Source organism: Oryctolagus cuniculus, chromosome 3 (genome assembly GCF_051225735.1).
Source record: "Oryctolagus cuniculus isolate XC-2025 breed Fujian yellow rabbit chromosome 3, ASM5122573v1, whole genome shotgun sequence".
NCBI classification, from domain to species: domain Eukaryota; kingdom Metazoa; phylum Chordata; class Mammalia; order Lagomorpha; family Leporidae; genus Oryctolagus; species Oryctolagus cuniculus.
Genome location: NC_142869.1, coordinates 74858177 through 74878886, shown reverse-complemented (window position 1 = coordinate 74878886; position 20710 = coordinate 74858177). Strand labels below are relative to the sequence as shown.

Genomic DNA, 20710 nt, shown 5'->3' with positions numbered 1-20710 from the left:
AAAGCCAAAACACTCTGGGGGGGGGGGGAGGGAACTAAATGAAAGATCTCTGCGAGTGAGATCCCAGTGGAAAGAATGGGTCATCAAAGAAGGAGGTACCTTTCTCTGAAGGGAGGAGAGAACTTCCACTTTGACCATGGCCTTGTCTAAATATGATCAGAGTCAGTGAACTCAGGGGGCTTCCATAGCCTTGGTAGCTCATGACAAGAGCCTAGGGTGATTACTGATGCCATAAACAAGAGTGTCAATTTGTTAAGTCAACAACAGGAGTCCAGGAGTCACTGTGCACTTACTCCTCATGTAGGATCTTTGTCCTTAGTGTGCTGTACATTGAGATTTAATGCTATAACTAGTACTCAAACAGTATTTTTCACTTTATGTTTCTGTGTGGCAGCAAACTGTTGAAATCTTTACTTAATGTATGCTAAACTGATCTTCTGTATATAAAGAGAATCGAAAATGAATCTTGATGTGAATGGAAGGGGAGAGGGAGTGGGAAAGGGGAGGGTTGCGGGTGGGAGGGACGTTATGGGGGGGAAGCCATTATAATCCATAAGCTGTACTTTGGAAATTTATATTCATTAAATAAAAGTTTGAAAAAAAAAGTCATAAAAAATCAACAGGAATCAGCAAGTGAAGCTCAAAATCCAATTCTGGATTTTACACCTTTGGGTTCCTAGGAAGCTGAAGTATCTAATCAAAACCATGTTTTATCACTGAATTGTGTGCCCTCACCTCAACAGTGGAGACTCAGAGCACTATACAAGCTTTTGCACAGAACTAATATTTGATGCATGACTGAAGATGGAATTTCAAAATTAAGCTATTCTTTCTTTGGCTTTTTTGGAAGGCTTTCCTGTATTTTGTAGTCGGTGCCTTAGAAGGACATACTGTGAGCACAGATGTCTTTGGAAGCCTTTGAATTTGTGGAGACCCTTAAGGTCTCTCTGCAGAAATGACACTAAACATAGGCTGTTTTCTGAATGAGGTTTTACAACTCTCTGTACTTCTAGCAGAAAGAGATATTCTAACTTAGAAGATGTTCATGCTGATTAAGATTCAAAGACTTTGCATATAACAGACAGTAAAAGACTTTTTAAACTTCATATATTTATCTAGATTCATGAAAAATTACCTATTTTCAACACATTATCTACAACACACATATATAAAAACACATACAATTTTTATCTCTGAAAATTGTCTGTAATACTTTAAGTATTGAAAGTAATAGAAAGATGAACACTATAGCAATGTTCAACAGTGAGCAAGAACACTAATTATTTTTCTAAGTAAAAAAAAATAAAATTTATATTAATGTTAAATCCAAAACCAATTATTTGAAGCAGAGTGTTTTATGAATGTGTTTCTCAAACATCGATGAACAAAAAATATTTATACTTATCTTTATTTTATGCTTGTTGAAATTCGCAATAATCACACTGATCAGCATACTCAGAGGGAGAAATAATCCAAAGATAATAAAGATGATGAAATAAAAATACATGTAGAGGTTGTATTCAAAAGTAGGCTGCATATTTATCTAAAAGTTAATTTAAAAATTAGCAAAGTATTGATACTGACTTTTTAAAACACAGAGTTATAAAAAATTTGAGAAGAAAACTTCAACAATGCTATTTGAGATAATGTTTTCTTTGTTTTTGATTAAAGGATTTTAGTTTTGTTTATCTGGGTTTTTAATTTGTTATTAATATAAATAGAATAGATTTCATGTCTATCACAGATATAATTATAAGTACTTAAAAAATACGTCCTCCGTCCCATCTTTCCTCCCTCCCTCCTTCCTCCTTTTTTATTCTTTTAATTTTTACGATAATGTTCTTTCAAATTGCTTTATAATACCATGCTTAATGCTCCACAAACACAGTGTTGAACTAGTAAAAAGTAGTAAGATCACTGTTCCACAGGATTATCGATAAGAATTTTAAGCAATAATCAAATCATAAGATGTCAATTTTACTCTTATACATTGTTCATCGACTGAATCATTGAATCATTAATACAAGTTCTATTAATCATTTATTTGGTCCTATGTATTTCAGTCACTGTATACAGCCCTATGAACATTTCATTGTCCATTAAATACCCAACCTAAAATTGAGTATTATTTTTTTCTTGTGCTTAAGTTGCAAAACTGACTTTGCTTGAAATGTAAAAATAGTTTGAGATTATATTGTACTTACAGCAACAGCATCAATCGCTGAATTCATAATAGTGATCCATCCATTAAATGTTGCCTGCAAAAAATGAGATGGATTTAATTCCTATGGAGATCTGTGCTTTATGGTAAATGAAAAGTAAAACTCAATTTGTTATTAATATACTGGAACATGATAGTAAATCTTAACCTACTTTATATACAATGCAAAAAAGATCTTTGACATATTCATTATCAGATTGCTTCTTAGTTATTCTAAATGCTTAGTTTAGTTAATGTTTAATAATATTTTAAGATGGTATACAATAGGGCAATACATAAATAAATGGTAAATGAACTCATGCTGCCAAGTGTCACAGCTACTTGGAATTGGTGTACATGTGCTTTTCTGGGGGATAGAAAAGAGAGAAATAGTCCAACTCTTTACATTTGGCAAATATTGGCTCACTGAGTAGTCTTTCCTCAAGGCAATAAACAGAAAAAAAGGTAGTGACCCAGAGTGGATCAAAGAATTATGACTCTATTACTTGGTCATTGATTGCACAAATAGGTTTGGTCAGTAACTGCTATTTTCTCTGTCAATCCTACCTTCCTCTCTACTTCCTTCTCCAACGGGCAGAAGTATATTTCACTTTTATGTCTCTGGAGGAATCTAGTATAGTATTTCCTGTAACACTTATTGACTAATAATTGCTAAAATATTTTATAACCAAATTTTTTAATCATCTGCAGTTAGTCCTTTGTATTCAACCTATAATACAGATGAATATATAATTAATAAAACGTCAATAGTATACTTACTACTTGAAGCAGAGAAAGGAAACCATTTCCAATATTATCAAAGTTTAGTTTTGCATTTTCCCATGGCATGGAGTCATTAAAAACAAGACTTTCACACTGAGTCTTATTCATGACTTCAGATACATAAAACCTTTCTCCACTTGTTGGATCAATGCATTCATAGAATTTCCCAGCAAATAAGTGCACTCCCATGATACTAAAAATCAGCCAGATCATAAGGCAGACCAGAAACACATTCAAACTTGGTAAAGTAGTTTTTATCAAAGCTCTCACAACCACCTGGCATATAAAAAAATACACGTATGACATTTCCAGTCAAATTAAAAATAACAATCAATGCAATTTTCTACTGAAAAAATTAAAAGGGCCATACATAAAATAGCCCACATGGCAGTATTGTGATGATCTAAATAGAAATTCATTTCAATAAAAAATGTACATTAAAACTCGAGATACACTCACAATGTACAAGTTAATGGTAACAGGGAGGATTATTACAAGTACCAGAATAAATAATTATTTCACTGATTTAACATTTTTATTCATTTCTTATATTGAGTCAGAAATATTCAACTGATATGTGCATATGCAATAATCTAGAAAACTCATAAAAAAAAGACAGAATGGACCTAGAACTGGCTTGAGGAGTCTACTTGTAGGAAGGATAAGCTGAGAATTGCAGAATCAGTGAAGCCATTCTAAATGGTTCAGTCTAACAATTTTCTTCCCAGTGGTCAACATTCCATAACACAGGACTTGTAAGAATTTATGGTTTGTACTATATGACTTTAAAAAATGTAAATTTATTTTGAAATCAAAACTTTTTCTTTAATTCAGTAAATAACTACTTTGTGTATACATGTTCTTAGAATTTTAAAAAGTTAGCTAACATCATAGCTTCATTTTCTGACATTTTTTTAAAATTGAGAAAAAAAATCACACATATCTATGTGGGTTAAATATGTATCATTTTATGTGACATTATCTAAAAATATTATATTATTTTAAAAAATTCAGAACTTTTTTATTTGAGAGACAGAACAAGAGAGAGAGATGTGCTTCACCTGCTGGTTCATGGCTCAAGTGACCCAAATGGATGGGACAGGGCTGAAGTCAAAGTGTGGAGCCAGGAATGCAATCTAAGTCTCCCACAGCAGTGGCAGGAACCTAATCACTGAGCCATCACTGCTGCCTCCCAGGATCCGCATTTGCATGAAGCTGGAATCAGGAGCCAGAGCCAGGAAACAAACTCAAGGGCTCCGATATGGAGTGTAGACATCTTAACCACCATGTTAAATGCCTCCTCCATAAAGATATTATTTTTTTTCAATTAAAATTTCTCTAATAATATTTTCTTTTTTCTTATTTTATGTGTTTTTATATCTTAGCAATATGGACCTAAAATCTCAGTAAGCACAACTAATCTACAAATTTTCTATATTTAAGCAGTAGAATATAAGACTTTTATTGTATTGATATTCTTAAAGGTACAAATGAGAAGACAACAAAGTTTATTAACAAAAAATATAGATTATGTTAAAAACTTTTATCTTACCTTCATTCTTTCAAATTGAGATAGAACTCTGAGTGCCCGTAGAAATTTAATAGAACAAAGTGGTTTTAGCTCTTCTCGAGTTTTGCCTATTAAACTAAGACAAAACACCTATACATATATAAAAAAGAGTTAATAAGACCATCTTAATTAAAATAACATGTAAAATTAACTGCATTTATCCAAAAAAATACACAAAACCTATCAATAAATATGTGTAATACTTTAATGCATATAAAAACATCTTGACAATAACTTACACAAAGTTATCAGAGAATAGTTTTATGTCAAAATCACTTTAAGAAGATAAAACAAGCCAGTGCTGCGGCTCACTAGGCTAATCCTCCGCCTTGCGGAGCCGGCACTCCGGGTTCTAGTCCCAGTCGGGGCACCGGATTCTGTCCCGGTTGCCCCTCTTCCAGGCCAGCTCTCTGCTATGACCAGGGAGTGCAGTGGAGGATGGCCCAAGTACTTGGGCCCTGCACCCCATGGGAGACCAGGATAAGTACCTGGCTCCCGTCATTGGATCAGCGTGGTGCGCCGGCTGCAGCGCGCTAGCTGTGGCGGCCATTGGAGGGTGAACCAACGGCAAAGGAAGACCTTTCTCTCTGTCTCTCTCTCTCACTGGCCACTCTGCCTGTCCAAAAAAAAAAAAAAAAAAAAAAAAAAGGAAGATAAAACAAAAAATTATTCTGGTAGTAAGGAATATGTAGTATTGAGATAAACACAAATGTATATATTTTATTTTCTGTATCATCAAGGACTAGTATCTATATTTTTAAGTTTGAAATTAGATTAAAATCAATTAAAACCAATTTTATGATTTTTTCAAAAGCGGTACTGTTATAGAATACATTAACATAATTAAAATTTGTAAATATATTCACATGTGTATCTACATACAAACATGGCTAAGACAAAATACAAAATAGGATTTCAAAAGGAAACCATCAAGAAGGATATGAATATTGTTAAATCAAAAGTTCAAGGCACAAATATGTATAATGATATAGTAATGTGATTTTTTAAAAGTACATATGTATCTACAGAAATCACTTAAGATTAATGCTAATTAAAATTAAGCAAAGTGATATAGATAAGATTAATTTTTATTTTATCTTTATTTTCTGTATATTCAAGTCAACATCCTATATTAAAGAGATCATTTTACAGCAGATCTTCAAGTAAGGGCACCATAGTCCTAATGTGGATGGATATGGACATAGGAGAATAATCACTAGGAAACAGGAAGGTGAGCTGCAGGCAGTGTGGTTTGGTTGGAGTAGAGGTTAATTTCCAGGAATTAGTTTACAATACAGAGATCAGCTACTGCAAGTCAATTATACATTGTGGAAGTGTTATCCTATTTTTTAGAATAGGGAGCCTTTGCTCAATCAACGACAAAATATTAGAACATATATGCCAGGACTTGTTCTAGGCACGAGGATAAAGGAAGGAAGAAAACGAAGTAAAAATTCTGCACTAATGGAACTTATTGATTTGTCAGAAAACATAGACAAAAACAAAATGAATGAATAAATTATTTAATACGAATAAGGACTGTAGAGATGAATAAAGCAGAGAAAGGAAAAAAGAAGTATTGTGTGGTTGCAGTATAAAAACAAGGCAGTGAGGAAAAATCCACCTCCAAAGGTTTCATTTCATCAAAGACATAAATGTCAACAGAAGTTCCAGGTGGAAAGAAGAGTAAGTGAAAGGCCCTGAAATGGAAGTAATCTTGTTTAGTTTGTGGAGCTTCATGAAGAGCCATGCTGGTGGTTCAATAAACAGACCGGGACCCGAGGAAAGAATAGTAAGAGACAACATTGGATCATGTGGAGACTTGTGGGTCTTTGACTCTCAAGACCAGCTGAAGTGAAGTGACATGAGCTGACTGCTATTTCATAGTCACTCTGCTGATTTGGTGGAGAACCCAGTGAAGGTGTGCAGTGTGAGAAGCAGGGATATCAGTTTGAAATCTACTGTCAGGATCCAAATGAGAAATTTTGATAGCGTGGATCTGCACAGCACTGGTTATAACTGCATTTTTGGATATATGATTTAAAATTGAAGTCAAAAGAAAAAGATTTTAGTTTGCTAATATTTTTAGACATCATGTAACAAACCTATCATATGGAAGTTCATAGGTAACTAGTACAATGAAATATAAAATGCTGAACTTTTAAAACTTTATAATAAGATCAATATTTAACATTTTAAATAAAGAGAGGTGGAATATTAGTCATTGAAAATTGTACATCAGAAGGAAATTGAAAACAAATGTGAACAAAACATTTAAGAGTAAAGAAGAAAAGTAAATCAAATAGCATTCTAAATATTTATTTGAAATACATACAATAACAACCATGAAGTCCAGTTTGTACCAGTTGTTAGAGAAATAAGCTTTAAAACCATAGGCAATCCACTTTAGAAGCATTTCCAGAATGAATATGTAAGTGAAGATCATGTCAGCATATTCTAATAATATTTTAATAGTTTTTCTCTGATCAATATATATATCTTCAAAAGCCTGTGGGTAAAAAAAATCCCTCAGGGTTAGTGTTCACAGAATTCCTAAAAACTCCTTGAAAGAATGAAACTGTATCCATAATAAGCAGTTGATGAAAAAAGTCACAGACTGTAGTCTCTAGGGCTTTTTCATTTTGCTTGGATTTAATGATAGTATCAATAATTACCATTTTTTCATCTCATACCTATGGCATTCATTTATCCTAGGACTTCTTCTTATAAAGACTAAACAAGGCTTCATACTTGTTCTTTGGCCCTAGAATATGGCTATAGGACATTGTATATCTTCCACTAAAATTAAAGCTAGATTGTCTTCTGTAAATTTGGATTTCATACACCAGGAACAAAAGGACTTTCAGAGACATTTGATCTGAATCATTGTGAGGAGTGGGATGCTGTAACAAAATAGAAGCCAGAAGAAAACAAGCATACATATTGTTTGAATCTATGTTTTAAGTACAAAAGTGGATAACACTAATCTATGTTAATAGAAGTCCACATGACTACCCATATGGAGTGGAGAATTAGTTGTGAGGAATAATGTTCTGTTTCTGAATCTAAGTGACTATTAACATCAGCATACTCATTTTGTGCAAACTCAGGATATGTAGAGTCTTCAGTTTTTGTCTTAAATGTCATGTATCAATAAGGGGTTTAATATAAAACTCACCCAGTGCAAAGCCTGGTTCTGAACCATGACTCCCAATCATGATTTTCTTTGCTCTGTATACCTCACACTTAACTAGTTCTTGCGTATGCTTCTCTGCTTTTCCTTAGTTAAATGCAAACAAATGAAAATCTACATTATATTTGCATCCTTTCTTATATTAAATACAGCATGACATATACTCTGTCCTATGCCCTTCTTTCCTCAATTATCACTATATCTTAGAGCATGAAATAACCAGCAAACAGGCAGCTTCTGTATTATTTAAAATAGCTGCATAATATTCCATTGGATGACTGTACCACAGTATATTTTTTAAAAATATTTATTTATTTGTTTGTTTGTTTTTTAACTTTATTTAATAAATATAAATTTCCAAAGTACAACTTTTGGATTATAGCAGCTTTTTCCAACCATAACCTCCTTCCCACCCACAGCCATCCCATCTCCCACTCTCTCTCTCAACCCATTCTTCATCAAGATTCATTTTCAATTATCTTTATATACAGAAGATCTACTTAGTATTTACTAAGTAAAGATTTCAACAGTTTGCACCCACACAGAAACACAAAGTATAAACTACTATTTGAGTACTAGTTATAGCATTAATTCACATAGTACAACGCATTAAGGACAGAGATTCTACATGGGGAGTAGTGATTTAACAATTGACACTCTTATTTATGATGTCAGTAATCACCCAAGGTTCTTGTTATGAGCTGCCAAGGCTATGGAAGCCTCTTGGGTTCACCAACTCCGATCTTATTTATACAAGGCCATAGTCAAAGTGAAAGTTCTCTACTCCCTTCAGAGAAAGGTACCTCCTTCTTTGATGGCCCGTTCTTTCTGCTGGCATCTCACTCACAGAGATCTTTCATTTAGTTTTTTGTTGTTTTTTTTTTTTTTTTTTTTTTTTTTTTTTTGACAGTGTTTTGGATTTCCATGCCTGAAATACTCTCATGAGCGTTTTAGCTGGATCCGAATGCCTTAAGGGCTGATTCTGAGGCCAGAGTGCTGTTTAGGACATCTGCCATTCTATGACTCTGCTGTGTATCTCACTTCCCATGTTGGATTGTTCTCTTCTTTTTAATTCTATCAGCTAGCATTATCAGACACTAGTCTTGTTTATGTGATCCCTTTGACACTTAACCCTATCATTATGATCAATTATGTATTGAAACTGATCACTTTGACTAGTGAGATGGCATTGTGTACCACAGCATATTTAAGCACTCATATTTTGTGGGTCCTTTTTCCCCATAAATCTTTGATATAACAATGAATATTTCAGAAAATTTTAACATATAGTCAAATATGTGTAGGATAATTTCACAGGTATAATTGTAATTAAAAGATCCTTAAAATACATATAATACTTCTCTTTCTTTTTTTGAATGGGTACCAAAGTACTAGAAAAGCACAGCAGAATTTTGGTTGTACAAGCTATAAAACTCTTTCACAAAAAACTTCATTAAAAGCAACTAGAATCAGGTTTCTACTTTTGGTCCATTTTACCACAGTAGAGCATATATTTTGAAGTCATATTATTTACTTAACATTTTGATGCTAGTGTTTAATGGCAGAATTAAATTTATTAAATTCAACACTGATGCACAGACTTTCCAAGAACAAGTGACATATACTTCCTAAAATGAAAATCCCAGAATACAAAATTTTTCAGTTTACCAAGTCTTCTGGGGAAAGTAATAATCTAGCATGGTGACTTTTCTGAATTAAGAGAATTATCATATATTTATCCCGGGGACAGGGTCACTCACCCTGACTGCTCACTTACCAGAGCACTTGTGCTGAATAAAGTGACAAGTCCAATGAAACACTTGAACCAACTGTTTTCAACTATCTTGCAGCAAGTTTTCCTTATGTTCTGCCAGATTTTTCCTCTCCTAGATAGTCTACTGATTTGACCAGGTGAAGATCTCCGTCTACAACCTGACAAAAATAGAACTGATAAGAGCAAAAATCTAGAAAACTCACTAAAAAGTAAATGTCTTAAACTTGCCAGCATATGCTTCCTCAGTTATTTACAGATGCTGACGTAAGTAGTCTCTGATTTCCAAATATTTGATTGATTTTTACTTCTGCTACAGTGATCATTGCAATCACCAAGGAGGAAAACATGAGTTTGGTAGTTGCAGAAAGAAATAAATTATTCAAAGGCTTGGAACATCAACTCCTCTGAAGAATATTTTGAGAATGAAACTTATCCTCCATCCCTACAAAAATAAACACCAACACAACATCTTCTGTATGTTATATTTTGGTACAATGCCTGAAAATTAAGCAAGAAGATTCACTTCAGCAAATCAAACATTCCCACTTAAAAACATTCATAAGATGTTAAAAGACAATATGTTGATTAAACCAACTGGATTCTTTGATTTCAGTTCTTGGGTGGCAAGGAAATGAGACTTCTGATTGAAACTATTGGAGGAGGTAACCAGGATTGTAAAATACTTTGTGTATGCGCTGAACTCTACCTCTGGTCAAGATCAGCAAAAGATAACTCAAGGCTTGAGAAGAGCATGACTAACAGGTTAATAATATTAAAGGAAATGGAAGTGGTTGGAGTCAGAAGTCAAAACATTTCAGTTTAGACTTTTGCCTACTGTCAAATATTGCAACTCTAGTCTGAAAAATGTAAACATGTTTCTTCCCCTGTCTCAGAGGATGCAATTCCTGGAATTCAAGCAACAAAGATTCTTATTTTGAAGAATGGAATTTGAGTACTCAGCAATTATCATTTTGATATCTTTTTCATGATTTCAAGTGACCAAACCTGTAGTAATTTTTTCATCTTACCAAGAAACTAACTTAAATTATAAATCAGAGAGGTGTGTGTTACATATCTATATGTAATACCAGATAACTGACTGCATTATATACATTTCTTAATATTCATATGAAATATATAAATGTGTCACTGTCACAAATTGTCTTCCTATGAACATTATTGGATATTTTCATATGAATATTATAAATATTCATCCTATTTCACTATGTCTAAATATACTTTATTTCCCTTCTAGACACACACACACACACACCTAACTTAACAATATTGATTTTCTGTTTTAAATCTTGTTGTAAATTAAATATGAACAATATGTATACAATTTTACCCAATATTACTTATAGAATGGAAAAGCACATTTTAGAATTAATGTTACCCAGAATATTACACTGAGACAACACTATTAACAGCTCTTTTCTGCATTAACTACATTGATCAAAATGTCTATAAATAATTTAATGGGCCGGCGCCGCGGCTCACTAGGCTAATCCTCCGCCTTGCGGAGCTGGCACACTGGGTTCTAGTCCCGGTTGGGGCGCAGATTCTGTCCTGGTTGCCCCTCTTCCAGGCCTGCTCTCTGCTGTGGCCAGGGAGTGCAGTGTAGGATGGCCCAGGTGCTTGGGCCCTGCACCCCATGGGAGACCAGGAAAAGCACCTGGCTCCTGGCTCCTGCCATCGGATCAGCGCGTTGCGCCGGCTGCAGCGCACCGGCCGCAGCGGCCATTGGAGGGTGAACCAACAGCAAAGGAAGACCTTTCTCTCTGTCTCTCTCTCTCACTGTCCACTCTGCCTGTCAAAAAAAAAAATTTAATGATGTTTGATGATATTAATGGTATTATTTGTGGTTATTCTTTTTTGGTCAGATTCTCTTTCAAGATTACACACACACACACAATTTGCACACATATGTACAAATACACTAATTTAATTTTTTGACAATATTATATGTTTTATCCTCATATCTTGGAGTGGGAAACTGAATCAGAGAGGAAATTTAGTGGTATACTGGGGGTTCAAGTCAACATATCTGATTCCACAGCCAACTGTTTTTTATCACAGTAAAAGACTATTTACAAGCAGGCCCTTTCTCTCTTTTCTCAGTGTTTGTTGACATTTGTTTTAACTATGAGGATGTAGTTGGGTGCCTGTGTGTGTGTATTCTGTAGCCAAACTAATAAACTCTCTAACATTAAAAGAAATTTAAAATTATTATTTAGGTTAAGAAAAATTTTGTCTAATTTCAACAAAATTATTAAAGAAATTTTTCTTACCATTTTTCAGATGCTTTGGCTTTTCATGTTCATAGACCATATCTTCTTCCTCAGAGATAGCAATGTCCACTGTACTGCATTCAGATGAGCTGGACTGCTTCAGTTTCTGAAAGGTAATGTGCCATCAAAAATGTGATTAAAATACTGTTTTCTTGCTGTAAAGAAAGCTTATTACATTTTCAGAAGTAAAAGAATTTGGTATAGAAAGAATGGTATCATGTTTAAAGGAACTTAGGCCAATTCCATGACTGATATAAAAATACATATATATTAATGTGAATTGAAGTTTTTAGAAAATTATTTTAAAATAATTTAACCTAAAATAGCATTACAAAAATTTTACTTTAATTTTTATTAATTGCTTTTTAATAGATTCAATGTGTTTTGTAGATACAATTTTAAGAACATATTCCCCCCTCCCCACTTCTTCAGCTTTCCTTCTCATCTTCCTTCTTGGCGTTCTTCTAATATAAACTTTAAATCATTTTAAAGATCAACAAGTCCAGAGATGTTTAGCGATTTCTCCATTCATACCCACTGATTTTAACTTTGGTTCCTTCAATGTGCTTTTCATAATCCCAAATTAACAGTTTATTAATTTCTGAGACCTCACACTTGTATTATATATTTCCTAAATGTTTACTATCTACTTGGTATTTTCCTATGTAATACTGAACTATTTTTTCATAATCCTTCTATCTACTCCACAAAATATATAGCACACTTTTTATGTTCATTTACAGGTGAGAAAACAGAATCTCAGACATCTTAATTTTATCATTGGCCTAAAGCCAGCAGCTGGAAGTAGTAGAGTTAGGTTTAATGGATCATCTGACCAACTTCACCACTGATTTACTTATTTCTAAACAAGAATATAAATCAACAACAAATAAATTTATTAAAAGATCTTACCTCTTTGCTGTCTCCATCACCTGACTTGCTCTGAATCTCCTTGTTATCCAGATTTTCTATATCAGATTCTCCTGAGGCAATTGGCACTGTTTCTGAGACACTAGGACTGGGCATAAGTGACAGATTCTCATTTTCAGTCATGGTGTTTTTCTCAGTGCCAATACTTTTTTCCTTATCCTTGAGGAAATCTTGAGTGTTGCTCAGTTCAGAAAGAGTATGGTCAGACATATTCTCTTTAACATACATGTCATTCACTTGGTTCATTGTCTCCCTTGGAGCACTTTGTTTTTTGCATAATATTTTAAGTAGCATATAGTTTATTCCCTTCTTTATCCTTGCCATTGCAAGTTGGAGATTTTTTGTTTCATTGTTCTCTTCAGTTTTTGCAGCATTGTATGAACTAAATGAGCTCACCAATGCCAGAAACAGGTAAAGTATCTAAGAGGAAGTAAAATGAGACTAAATGAATGCCATTTTCCCCTTAAAATTTTTAAAATGCCTTTTTAAAAAGCTTACCAGATATTTGAAAACAGAGCACATGATCTGCAATGCTATTGAGATCTAACTAATCTAATTTGTAAGGAGAATGCTGGAGGCTTGCATAGCCAGCAGTCATCTTAAGCCCCAGTGACTTATGCAATATGATCTTTTTTCTATTCTATAAATGAAGAGCAAGGCTTATCAAAGGTCACACCAATTAGATTCAAGTTTGTCTTATTCCACAGCTTATTTTATCACTGTGCCAGCCTGTCTCACACAAGGGGAGCAAATTAGGTGGGATGCCAGGTGGCTGACTTCACTTTACTCCAGTAGCACAGTAGGATTTGCAACCCAATCAGGCTTCTTAGGGGTAAAGAGTTCTCCATGGTGCTGAAGCTATATCTAGTAGTTATTGAAATAGCCAAGCATGTAGGCAAGGGAAGAGGTGTCAAGTAGATTAGCTGATTCTCTGTTTTAATAAATTTGGTAATAGAAAAAAAACATGAGTGATAGAAAAATCATTCCTGGGAGCCGGCCCCATGGGAAGAAATCTAAATACTCATTTTTTAAAAATTTCTTTCAAAATTTTGGATCCATGTGAAGAAGTGCGAATCTCAAACACAGGCTCTACCATTCTCTTAGAGGCCACACTGTGAGCATTTGTATCATTGTTAGAACGGTAGGTCTCTTATGTATAGTTGTTTCTTTTTCCTCTTTTGGCCAAGTATTAGACAAAGTACAAACTAAAGAAAGGGCATTAGGTAAGTGTTTCATGACTATAAGCTTCATGTGATTAGTAACCAGGTTTTTCTCTTAATGAGAAATATGCCAGTATATTTTAAGTGAATATAATACAAGATTTATTATATTGTAAACTCACATTTAAACATGCATATGCATATACAGTGGATATTTTATATGGCTGAAAAGGAAGTTCATTCTAAAAGTTCAAAATGCCATAAAATTGTGGTGAACGGAAATAACTTCATAACACTGCAGAACTCCACCAATTTGTTCATATATGCTTTGAATTTTTAAAAACAGTATAGTCTCTTAAGGAAATCAAAGTCAAAATAGAGTGTGTAAAGGGCCCAAGCTAGGAATGATTTATGAGCTGTAAATGGAGTATTAATAAAGGGAAGGGAAAAGGTAGGGATCAAGAGTAACTTTCCTCTGCCCACAGCAATATAACTAGATTTAAAACATGAATGTATTGCTTTCTGTTAAGAGAGGAAAAGTGAAGAAATGCATCCAAAACAAGACACTTAAATGTTTCCCTTGAAATTGGTTTTTAGCCACCTCAAAGAGATCCACTTATTGAATGAGAATTGACCCTTCATTCCAAAATAGATCGAAAAGAAACAGAAAGGAAGGTCATGATTTATCTAAGTATTGATTTTCTGATTAGGAATCAGGAAATAAACTTGTATTAAAGTATTTAACATGAACAGAGTTATTTTTTGTTTTAATTCTGTTCTAATTAAATATAAATATACTGAATTTGAGAAAATATAAATCTACATAGAATACAAATTTATGATCAATTTTTACTTTCAAAAGTAACTGAATTTTATGTTTTATATATTTTTTCTTTTTATTTTTCTATCCATTATTATTTTGTTTATATAACTATAACCAGACACCAAAACACAGTGGCCACCATGTCAGTTGTAGGTAAAACTCATGGAAGAAAATCGATCCTTTAAAAAATAAAACTTCTAGGTAATATTAAATAATTAACAAAAATCTATAAATGTGGACCTTAATTTTTCTAAAATATAAATTAAAACAAATATGTATGATTTATAAGGTGCTAGATGATCTTATTTAAATTATGACAATCCTATAAGGCACGTAATATTATGTTCATTTCCTATAAATGTAGTCAAATTTAAAGGTTCTGTGTTATATGCCCAAAATCATTTAATTACTATAACTGGAATGTGAAACTATGCTTGGATCTGAACTCTTCCTTTCCTACAACTCAACATGACAGGATTTTATGAAAAGTTACTTAAGTATCTGATTTTGTATAAGATTTTTAAGTGTTTCCATTTTAAGATCAGAATCACTGTTGAGATCTTATTATATTATAAGACAAAAACATTATTATCATGGTGTGCCACAGCTGGATGACTCTTAATGGAATAAAGTTGAAAAGATTTAGTAGACCAAGAAGTATGATGGCCAATCAATTGGAAATGGAGTTTCATGTAATTCCATTTTATCCTGAAATTCTCCCTGCACTTGAACTTTCTGATCAGTAGCAATAAAAAATTTACAAATAGAATGGACTTCAGAAGTAAGGAAAGAGAAATGCTTCAACATTTTATATAAAATATATAATATTAGCATATATTTTAAGTATAGTACATTAAGAATATATAACATGTCTCAATATTCTTCATTGCTCTTGAACTCTGTGTGTGTGTGTGTGTGTGTGTGATGTTGCTGATTTCCTCAAAATCCATAGATCTTCCTTTAGGAGACAGAAACCTGCAGTTCATTTGAGACAGAAACTTGTAGTCCATTTGAGAAGCTACCTTTATTCTATTGTTATTCATCGTTTGGGTTTGGACTGATGCCATCTCTAGCTCCAAAGGAGAGCTTTGAGGAGTGGCTTAAAATAATAAATGTATCCCACACTCTGTGCAGTAAAGATTATTTCAGAAACGGGCAGGTGATTCAGAACCACTGAGATAACAGGAAAGTTTGCTGTGGTTTCTAGGAAAGAAATTCTCTCTTCTATTAGACATGAGATGATTTGAAGATGCAAGACTATAAAGTGAAATAGTCATCTTGATAACACAGAAGATACCAGGTAGAGAGGAATACAGAGATGGAACTGAGATATATAGAAACCTGTCTCTAATGATCGTATTGGAATACCTGTGCCACTCTACGACTACAATTAAGATTGTTCTCTGTTTTGTCTTATGTAGGCTAACATATATGCTCACTCTTGACTGTGCTTTGTCACTAGGAGTTGAACATGTATTGCTAGCTACAAAAGGCAGGAAGTACTGAAACAGTTTCACATGTTGGATAGTGTTCCAGGCTTTATGATAAAAGAAGAGTAATGGTCTCTTCTGTCATGGGATCTAATACCAAGATAGACAATTATATCAACAATTAACAGAATGCCAATATGGTAAAGTACATGACAAGAATTTTTCCCAAGTTGAAATAGGAACTGAGGAAGGGCACAAACAAAACTGAGTCTAACTTTTATTTTTTTTCTTTCAGTCTCTTATAAAATGTACTTGATATTTATGACATATGAGTAAAAGGCAAATATCGAATCTTCCTGTAAGAACCATTTTCTTTTATAAACCATACCTTTTTCTCAGAAGCAGTAAAAGCTACTTACTCAGTTCATGTAACACCACTTTGATTATTAGGAAATTTAGAAGTGAAAGCTTTCTGTCTTGGTAAATGCATAAAAACAGACCAGTGTTTTTCAATCTTGGCTGTACAATTTAATCAACTGAGGTTTTTAAAAATCCTGATGACCAGGCCATAACAACAAAATTAGAATCTCTGGGAATGGATCCAAGGCATGCTTTAACTAAATCCCCAGGTAATTCTGGTGTGCAGGCTATTTTGACAGCCAGTGTTACATTTAAGTGCTTCTTAAAATTTAATGTGCACACAATTACCTGAGAATGCTGTTACAATGAAGATTATGCTTCCTTAGCTCTGGGATGGTGTCTGAATGTCTGCATTTCTAGCCATCTCTGTGTGATTTCAATGCAAACAGCGCTTTCCGGTAGACATATTATACAAGTCAAATACACAATTTAAAATTTTCCAATAGTCACATTAAAATCATATAAAAATAGGTAAAATTAATTTTACTAATGTGCCAAATTTTACTAAATGTATATAGTTAAATATAAATATTTTAAAATATATTCAATGATAAAATTATTTCTGAAATTTTTACATTTATTTTCAGGTCCAACTATAAATGCAGTGTCATTTTTACATTTCTAGCAAATCTCAGATTGGACCAAGTATATTTCCACTGACAATCACATATGGAAAGGAGTCAACTTACTGGAAAACTTAGTTATGGATAACTGGATTCTCATTAATTCTCATCATGAAAATACCAGACTGCATTATACAAGATTTCCCAAAGAAAAATAAAGCATGGACTACTTACCAGTAAGTTTCCGATTAAAATAACCATCATGTAAAACAAAATACACTGAGGTTGGCCTGCTACTTCCATGCAGTCCCATAGGGTTTCTATCCACTCTCCACAGAGAATCCGGAACACATTCATGAAGGAGTGGAAGAAGTCGGACATGTGCCAGCGCGGGAGTCGGCAGTCTTCGTCGATGCGGCAGACAAAGGTCCTGTAACTGCTACCAAACAACTTCATGCCAAACACAGAAGAAAAGAAAACGAACGTGAACAGCAGCAGGATCACTTCCTTCAGGTCGTCCAGTGAATTACTAAGAGTCAGCATCAGCTTCTCAAAAGTTGGCCAATATTTTCCCAACTTGAAAATCCGCAACTAATAGAACAAAATAGAGAAAACAAGAGCAAGAAACAACAACCAAAAATAAAAAAATCTGGTCAGTATTGACTACAATGTACATTTAAATATTTATCAACATTACACAAATGTACAAATATAGCCTTTAAAGTAATGTTATTAAAGTATTACTATTACATAATATTCATTTTATGTGTGATTCTTAATGAGTGTTACATATTCTGTAGTTTTGTAAACTAACTCTATTGATATAGTTTTTCTTGATCTGCCAACCCCCCCATTCATTCTTGGCTTTTTCTTTCACAATATATTGGAAATTTCTCCACTTTGTAACTGACAGATGATAATGAAAGTCTTCCAGGATCCACCGCTGAATTCCACTAAAAGTCCTATCACATATTTTCCCTTAAAAGTATCATATCAAAGATGAAACAGAATAGGTTCAGTCCAAATATTCCCCTTCTTTTCATTAGATTTTTAAATGCTATCAACAGAACAATGTTGCCTTCACATTTTTGGTCACCATATAACAGTTGAAAATCTAAAGCCTATACATTATTTTTATATGTACTATGCCATTTGATTTTTCCTAGTCTCTGGTTGGCATTCTGGATTCAAGAGTAAGATACTTACACATGCCTGTGTAAAATTTAATCATCTTAGATTCAGCCCATTATTATTTTTAATATAGTTTGATTCTTTATTTTAGCATATCTTATTCATTCTAGTAATCATATTTCTTTTTATAATTTTCTGATTTACACAATGATCTCAAATTGTAGACATATACTGATTTCAGCTTTATAATCTTAATATACCCAACTATACTAAGTGAGGTATTTCAAGAGTTTGTGTAAAAAAAAAGAAAGTAAAAGATTAGTTTATTTTGCTATAAATTTTTTTAAACTCCATGAGTAGGTTTTCATTGTATGCAATGGAAAATTATCTGAAGAGCCTTTATATGCATAGATTTCACACAAAAATTATAAAAATACTATGATGACTTAACTAGTCCTTTTATTTTTTTTTATTTATTTATTTTTTTGACAGGCAGAGTGGACAGTGAGAGAGAGAGACAGAGAGAAAGGTCTTCCTTTGCCGTTGGTTCACCCTCCAATGGCCGCCGTGGCCGGTGCGCTGCAGCCGGCGCACCGCGCTTATCCGATGGCAGGAGCCAGGAGCCAGGTGCTTTTCCTGGTCTCCCATGGGGTGCAGGGCCCAAGCACCTGGGCCATCCTCCACTGCACTCCCTGGCCACAGCAGAGGGCTGGCCTGGAAGAGGGGCAACCGGGACAGAATCCGGCGCCCCGACCAGGACTAGAACCCGGTGTGCTGGCGCCGCTAGGCGGAGGATTAGCCTAGTGAGCCGTGGCGCCGGCTTAACTAGTCCTTTTATAAATGTAATTTTCTTCCTTACATTTAGAAATATTTAGAACCTTACATTTAGAAATAACTGGATTCCTTTTTCTTAGTAATAGACTTTTAGAAGTCTTCACCAATCTTACCTTTTAAAACAGTTTCATTGACCCTGCTTCCCAGAACTACATCTCTAATGTGCTGCTAATACCAACTAGTTTAATATGCTGGTCAAATAGCAGCATTGAAGACTATTTGCTCCTTCTTGGGATCACCTAGATCATTATATATCAAGGAATTCATTTAATACTCTCAATGACCAAATGGGATAATTTCCCTTTTAGGTTTGAAAACTGAGATAAATTTTGATAAAGTAAAAATTAGGTCTTGGATTCTACTTACCATCCTTAATGATTGAAAAAGAGCCATTCCTTCAACATTTGCTAGATAAACTTCAGTTAATCCATGGAACACAATTATGCTATCAAAAATGTTCCAACCTACTTGGAAATACCCATATGGATGCATGGCAATTATTTTAAAAATCATTTCTGCTGTAAAAATTCCAATGAAAACCTAAATAAAAATAAAACACATGGAGAAAGTGATTCCAAAATCTATATCCAATCCTACATACACAGAAACTTAACACAATGTTCATTTTTCATATACACCCTCTTTACAACTCCTGTTATAAGATGTAAGATCTAGTTACATCTGGAGTCTGTCTTACAATGACGGGGTCATAGGTTTTAACAATCTAACATGAAACACTTCACACAGAATTTTCAATTATTTTAATAAGTGCCATCTTTGATAAAAACAAAAGAATATTTGAGGATAAATATCTTTCCACTTTGAATAGTTACTCATGAGATGTGGAATATATGTGAGATATTTCATTTTTCAATTTGTAAAATAAAAGTATATGTGTTATTTTCTGTATTTTACATATACATGCACATAATTTTTACTATCCATGTACTTGGTCCAGAAAGAAAACAGAGCAAACCTGTGGAAATTAGACTTTAAAAATTGTATTGGCAGAAATAGCTAAAATACTATTTTGGTATCAAGTATATGTGTAATTCAAAACTGGTAACAAGTTGGCTGCATTAATACAATTAATTAATTAAACAAAACAAAATTAAACAAAAATAATACAAGCAAAGAAAACTACTAAAACATATTTGTTTGAATATGATTTTTTTAAACTTTTATTTAATACATATAAATTTGCAAAGTACAACTTTTGGATTATGGTGGCTTGTTCCCCCATAACCTCCCTCCCACCTGCAACCATCCCATCTCCCACTCCCTCTCCCATCCATTCACATCAAGATTCATTTTCAATTATCTTTATAAACAGGAGATTAATTTAGAATATACTAAGTAACGATTTCAACAGTTTGCACCCACACAGAAACACAAAGTATAAAGTACTGTTTGAGTACTAGTTATAGCATTAATTCACATAGAACAACAAATTAAGGAAAGAGATCCTACATGGGGAGAATTCTATTTTGCCTTATTCACTATATGTGAGATGTAGAATATATGTAAAATATTTTGCATTTCACTAATTGTGAAAAAGGAGAAATGATTCTCAAAATCTCAAAACTATAGTCTGTCTATGCTTTTGAG

General features: G+C 33.5%; 1 protein-coding gene across 1 annotated transcript in view; it reads right to left on the bottom strand.

Moving 5' to 3' along the window:
• SCN7A (sodium voltage-gated channel alpha subunit 7) overlaps nt 1-20710 on the bottom strand; it is a 97032-nt gene that overhangs the window by 9022 nt on the left and 67300 nt on the right. The window contains exons 13-22 of the mRNA XM_089328249.1: nt 19469-19642; nt 17372-17728; nt 12724-13161; nt 11812-11917; nt 9524-9678; nt 6889-7062; nt 4536-4643; nt 2981-3259; nt 2205-2258; nt 1406-1543 (exon numbers count right to left, since the gene is read on the bottom strand). Of these exons, the coding sequence (XP_089184375.1) occupies nt 1406-1543; nt 2205-2258; nt 2981-3259; nt 4536-4643; nt 6889-7062; nt 9524-9678; nt 11812-11917; nt 12724-13161; nt 17372-17728; nt 19469-19642 (1983 nt within the window). The remainder of the gene's footprint in view (nt 1-1405; nt 1544-2204; nt 2259-2980; nt 3260-4535; nt 4644-6888; nt 7063-9523; nt 9679-11811; nt 11918-12723; nt 13162-17371; nt 17729-19468; nt 19643-20710) is intronic.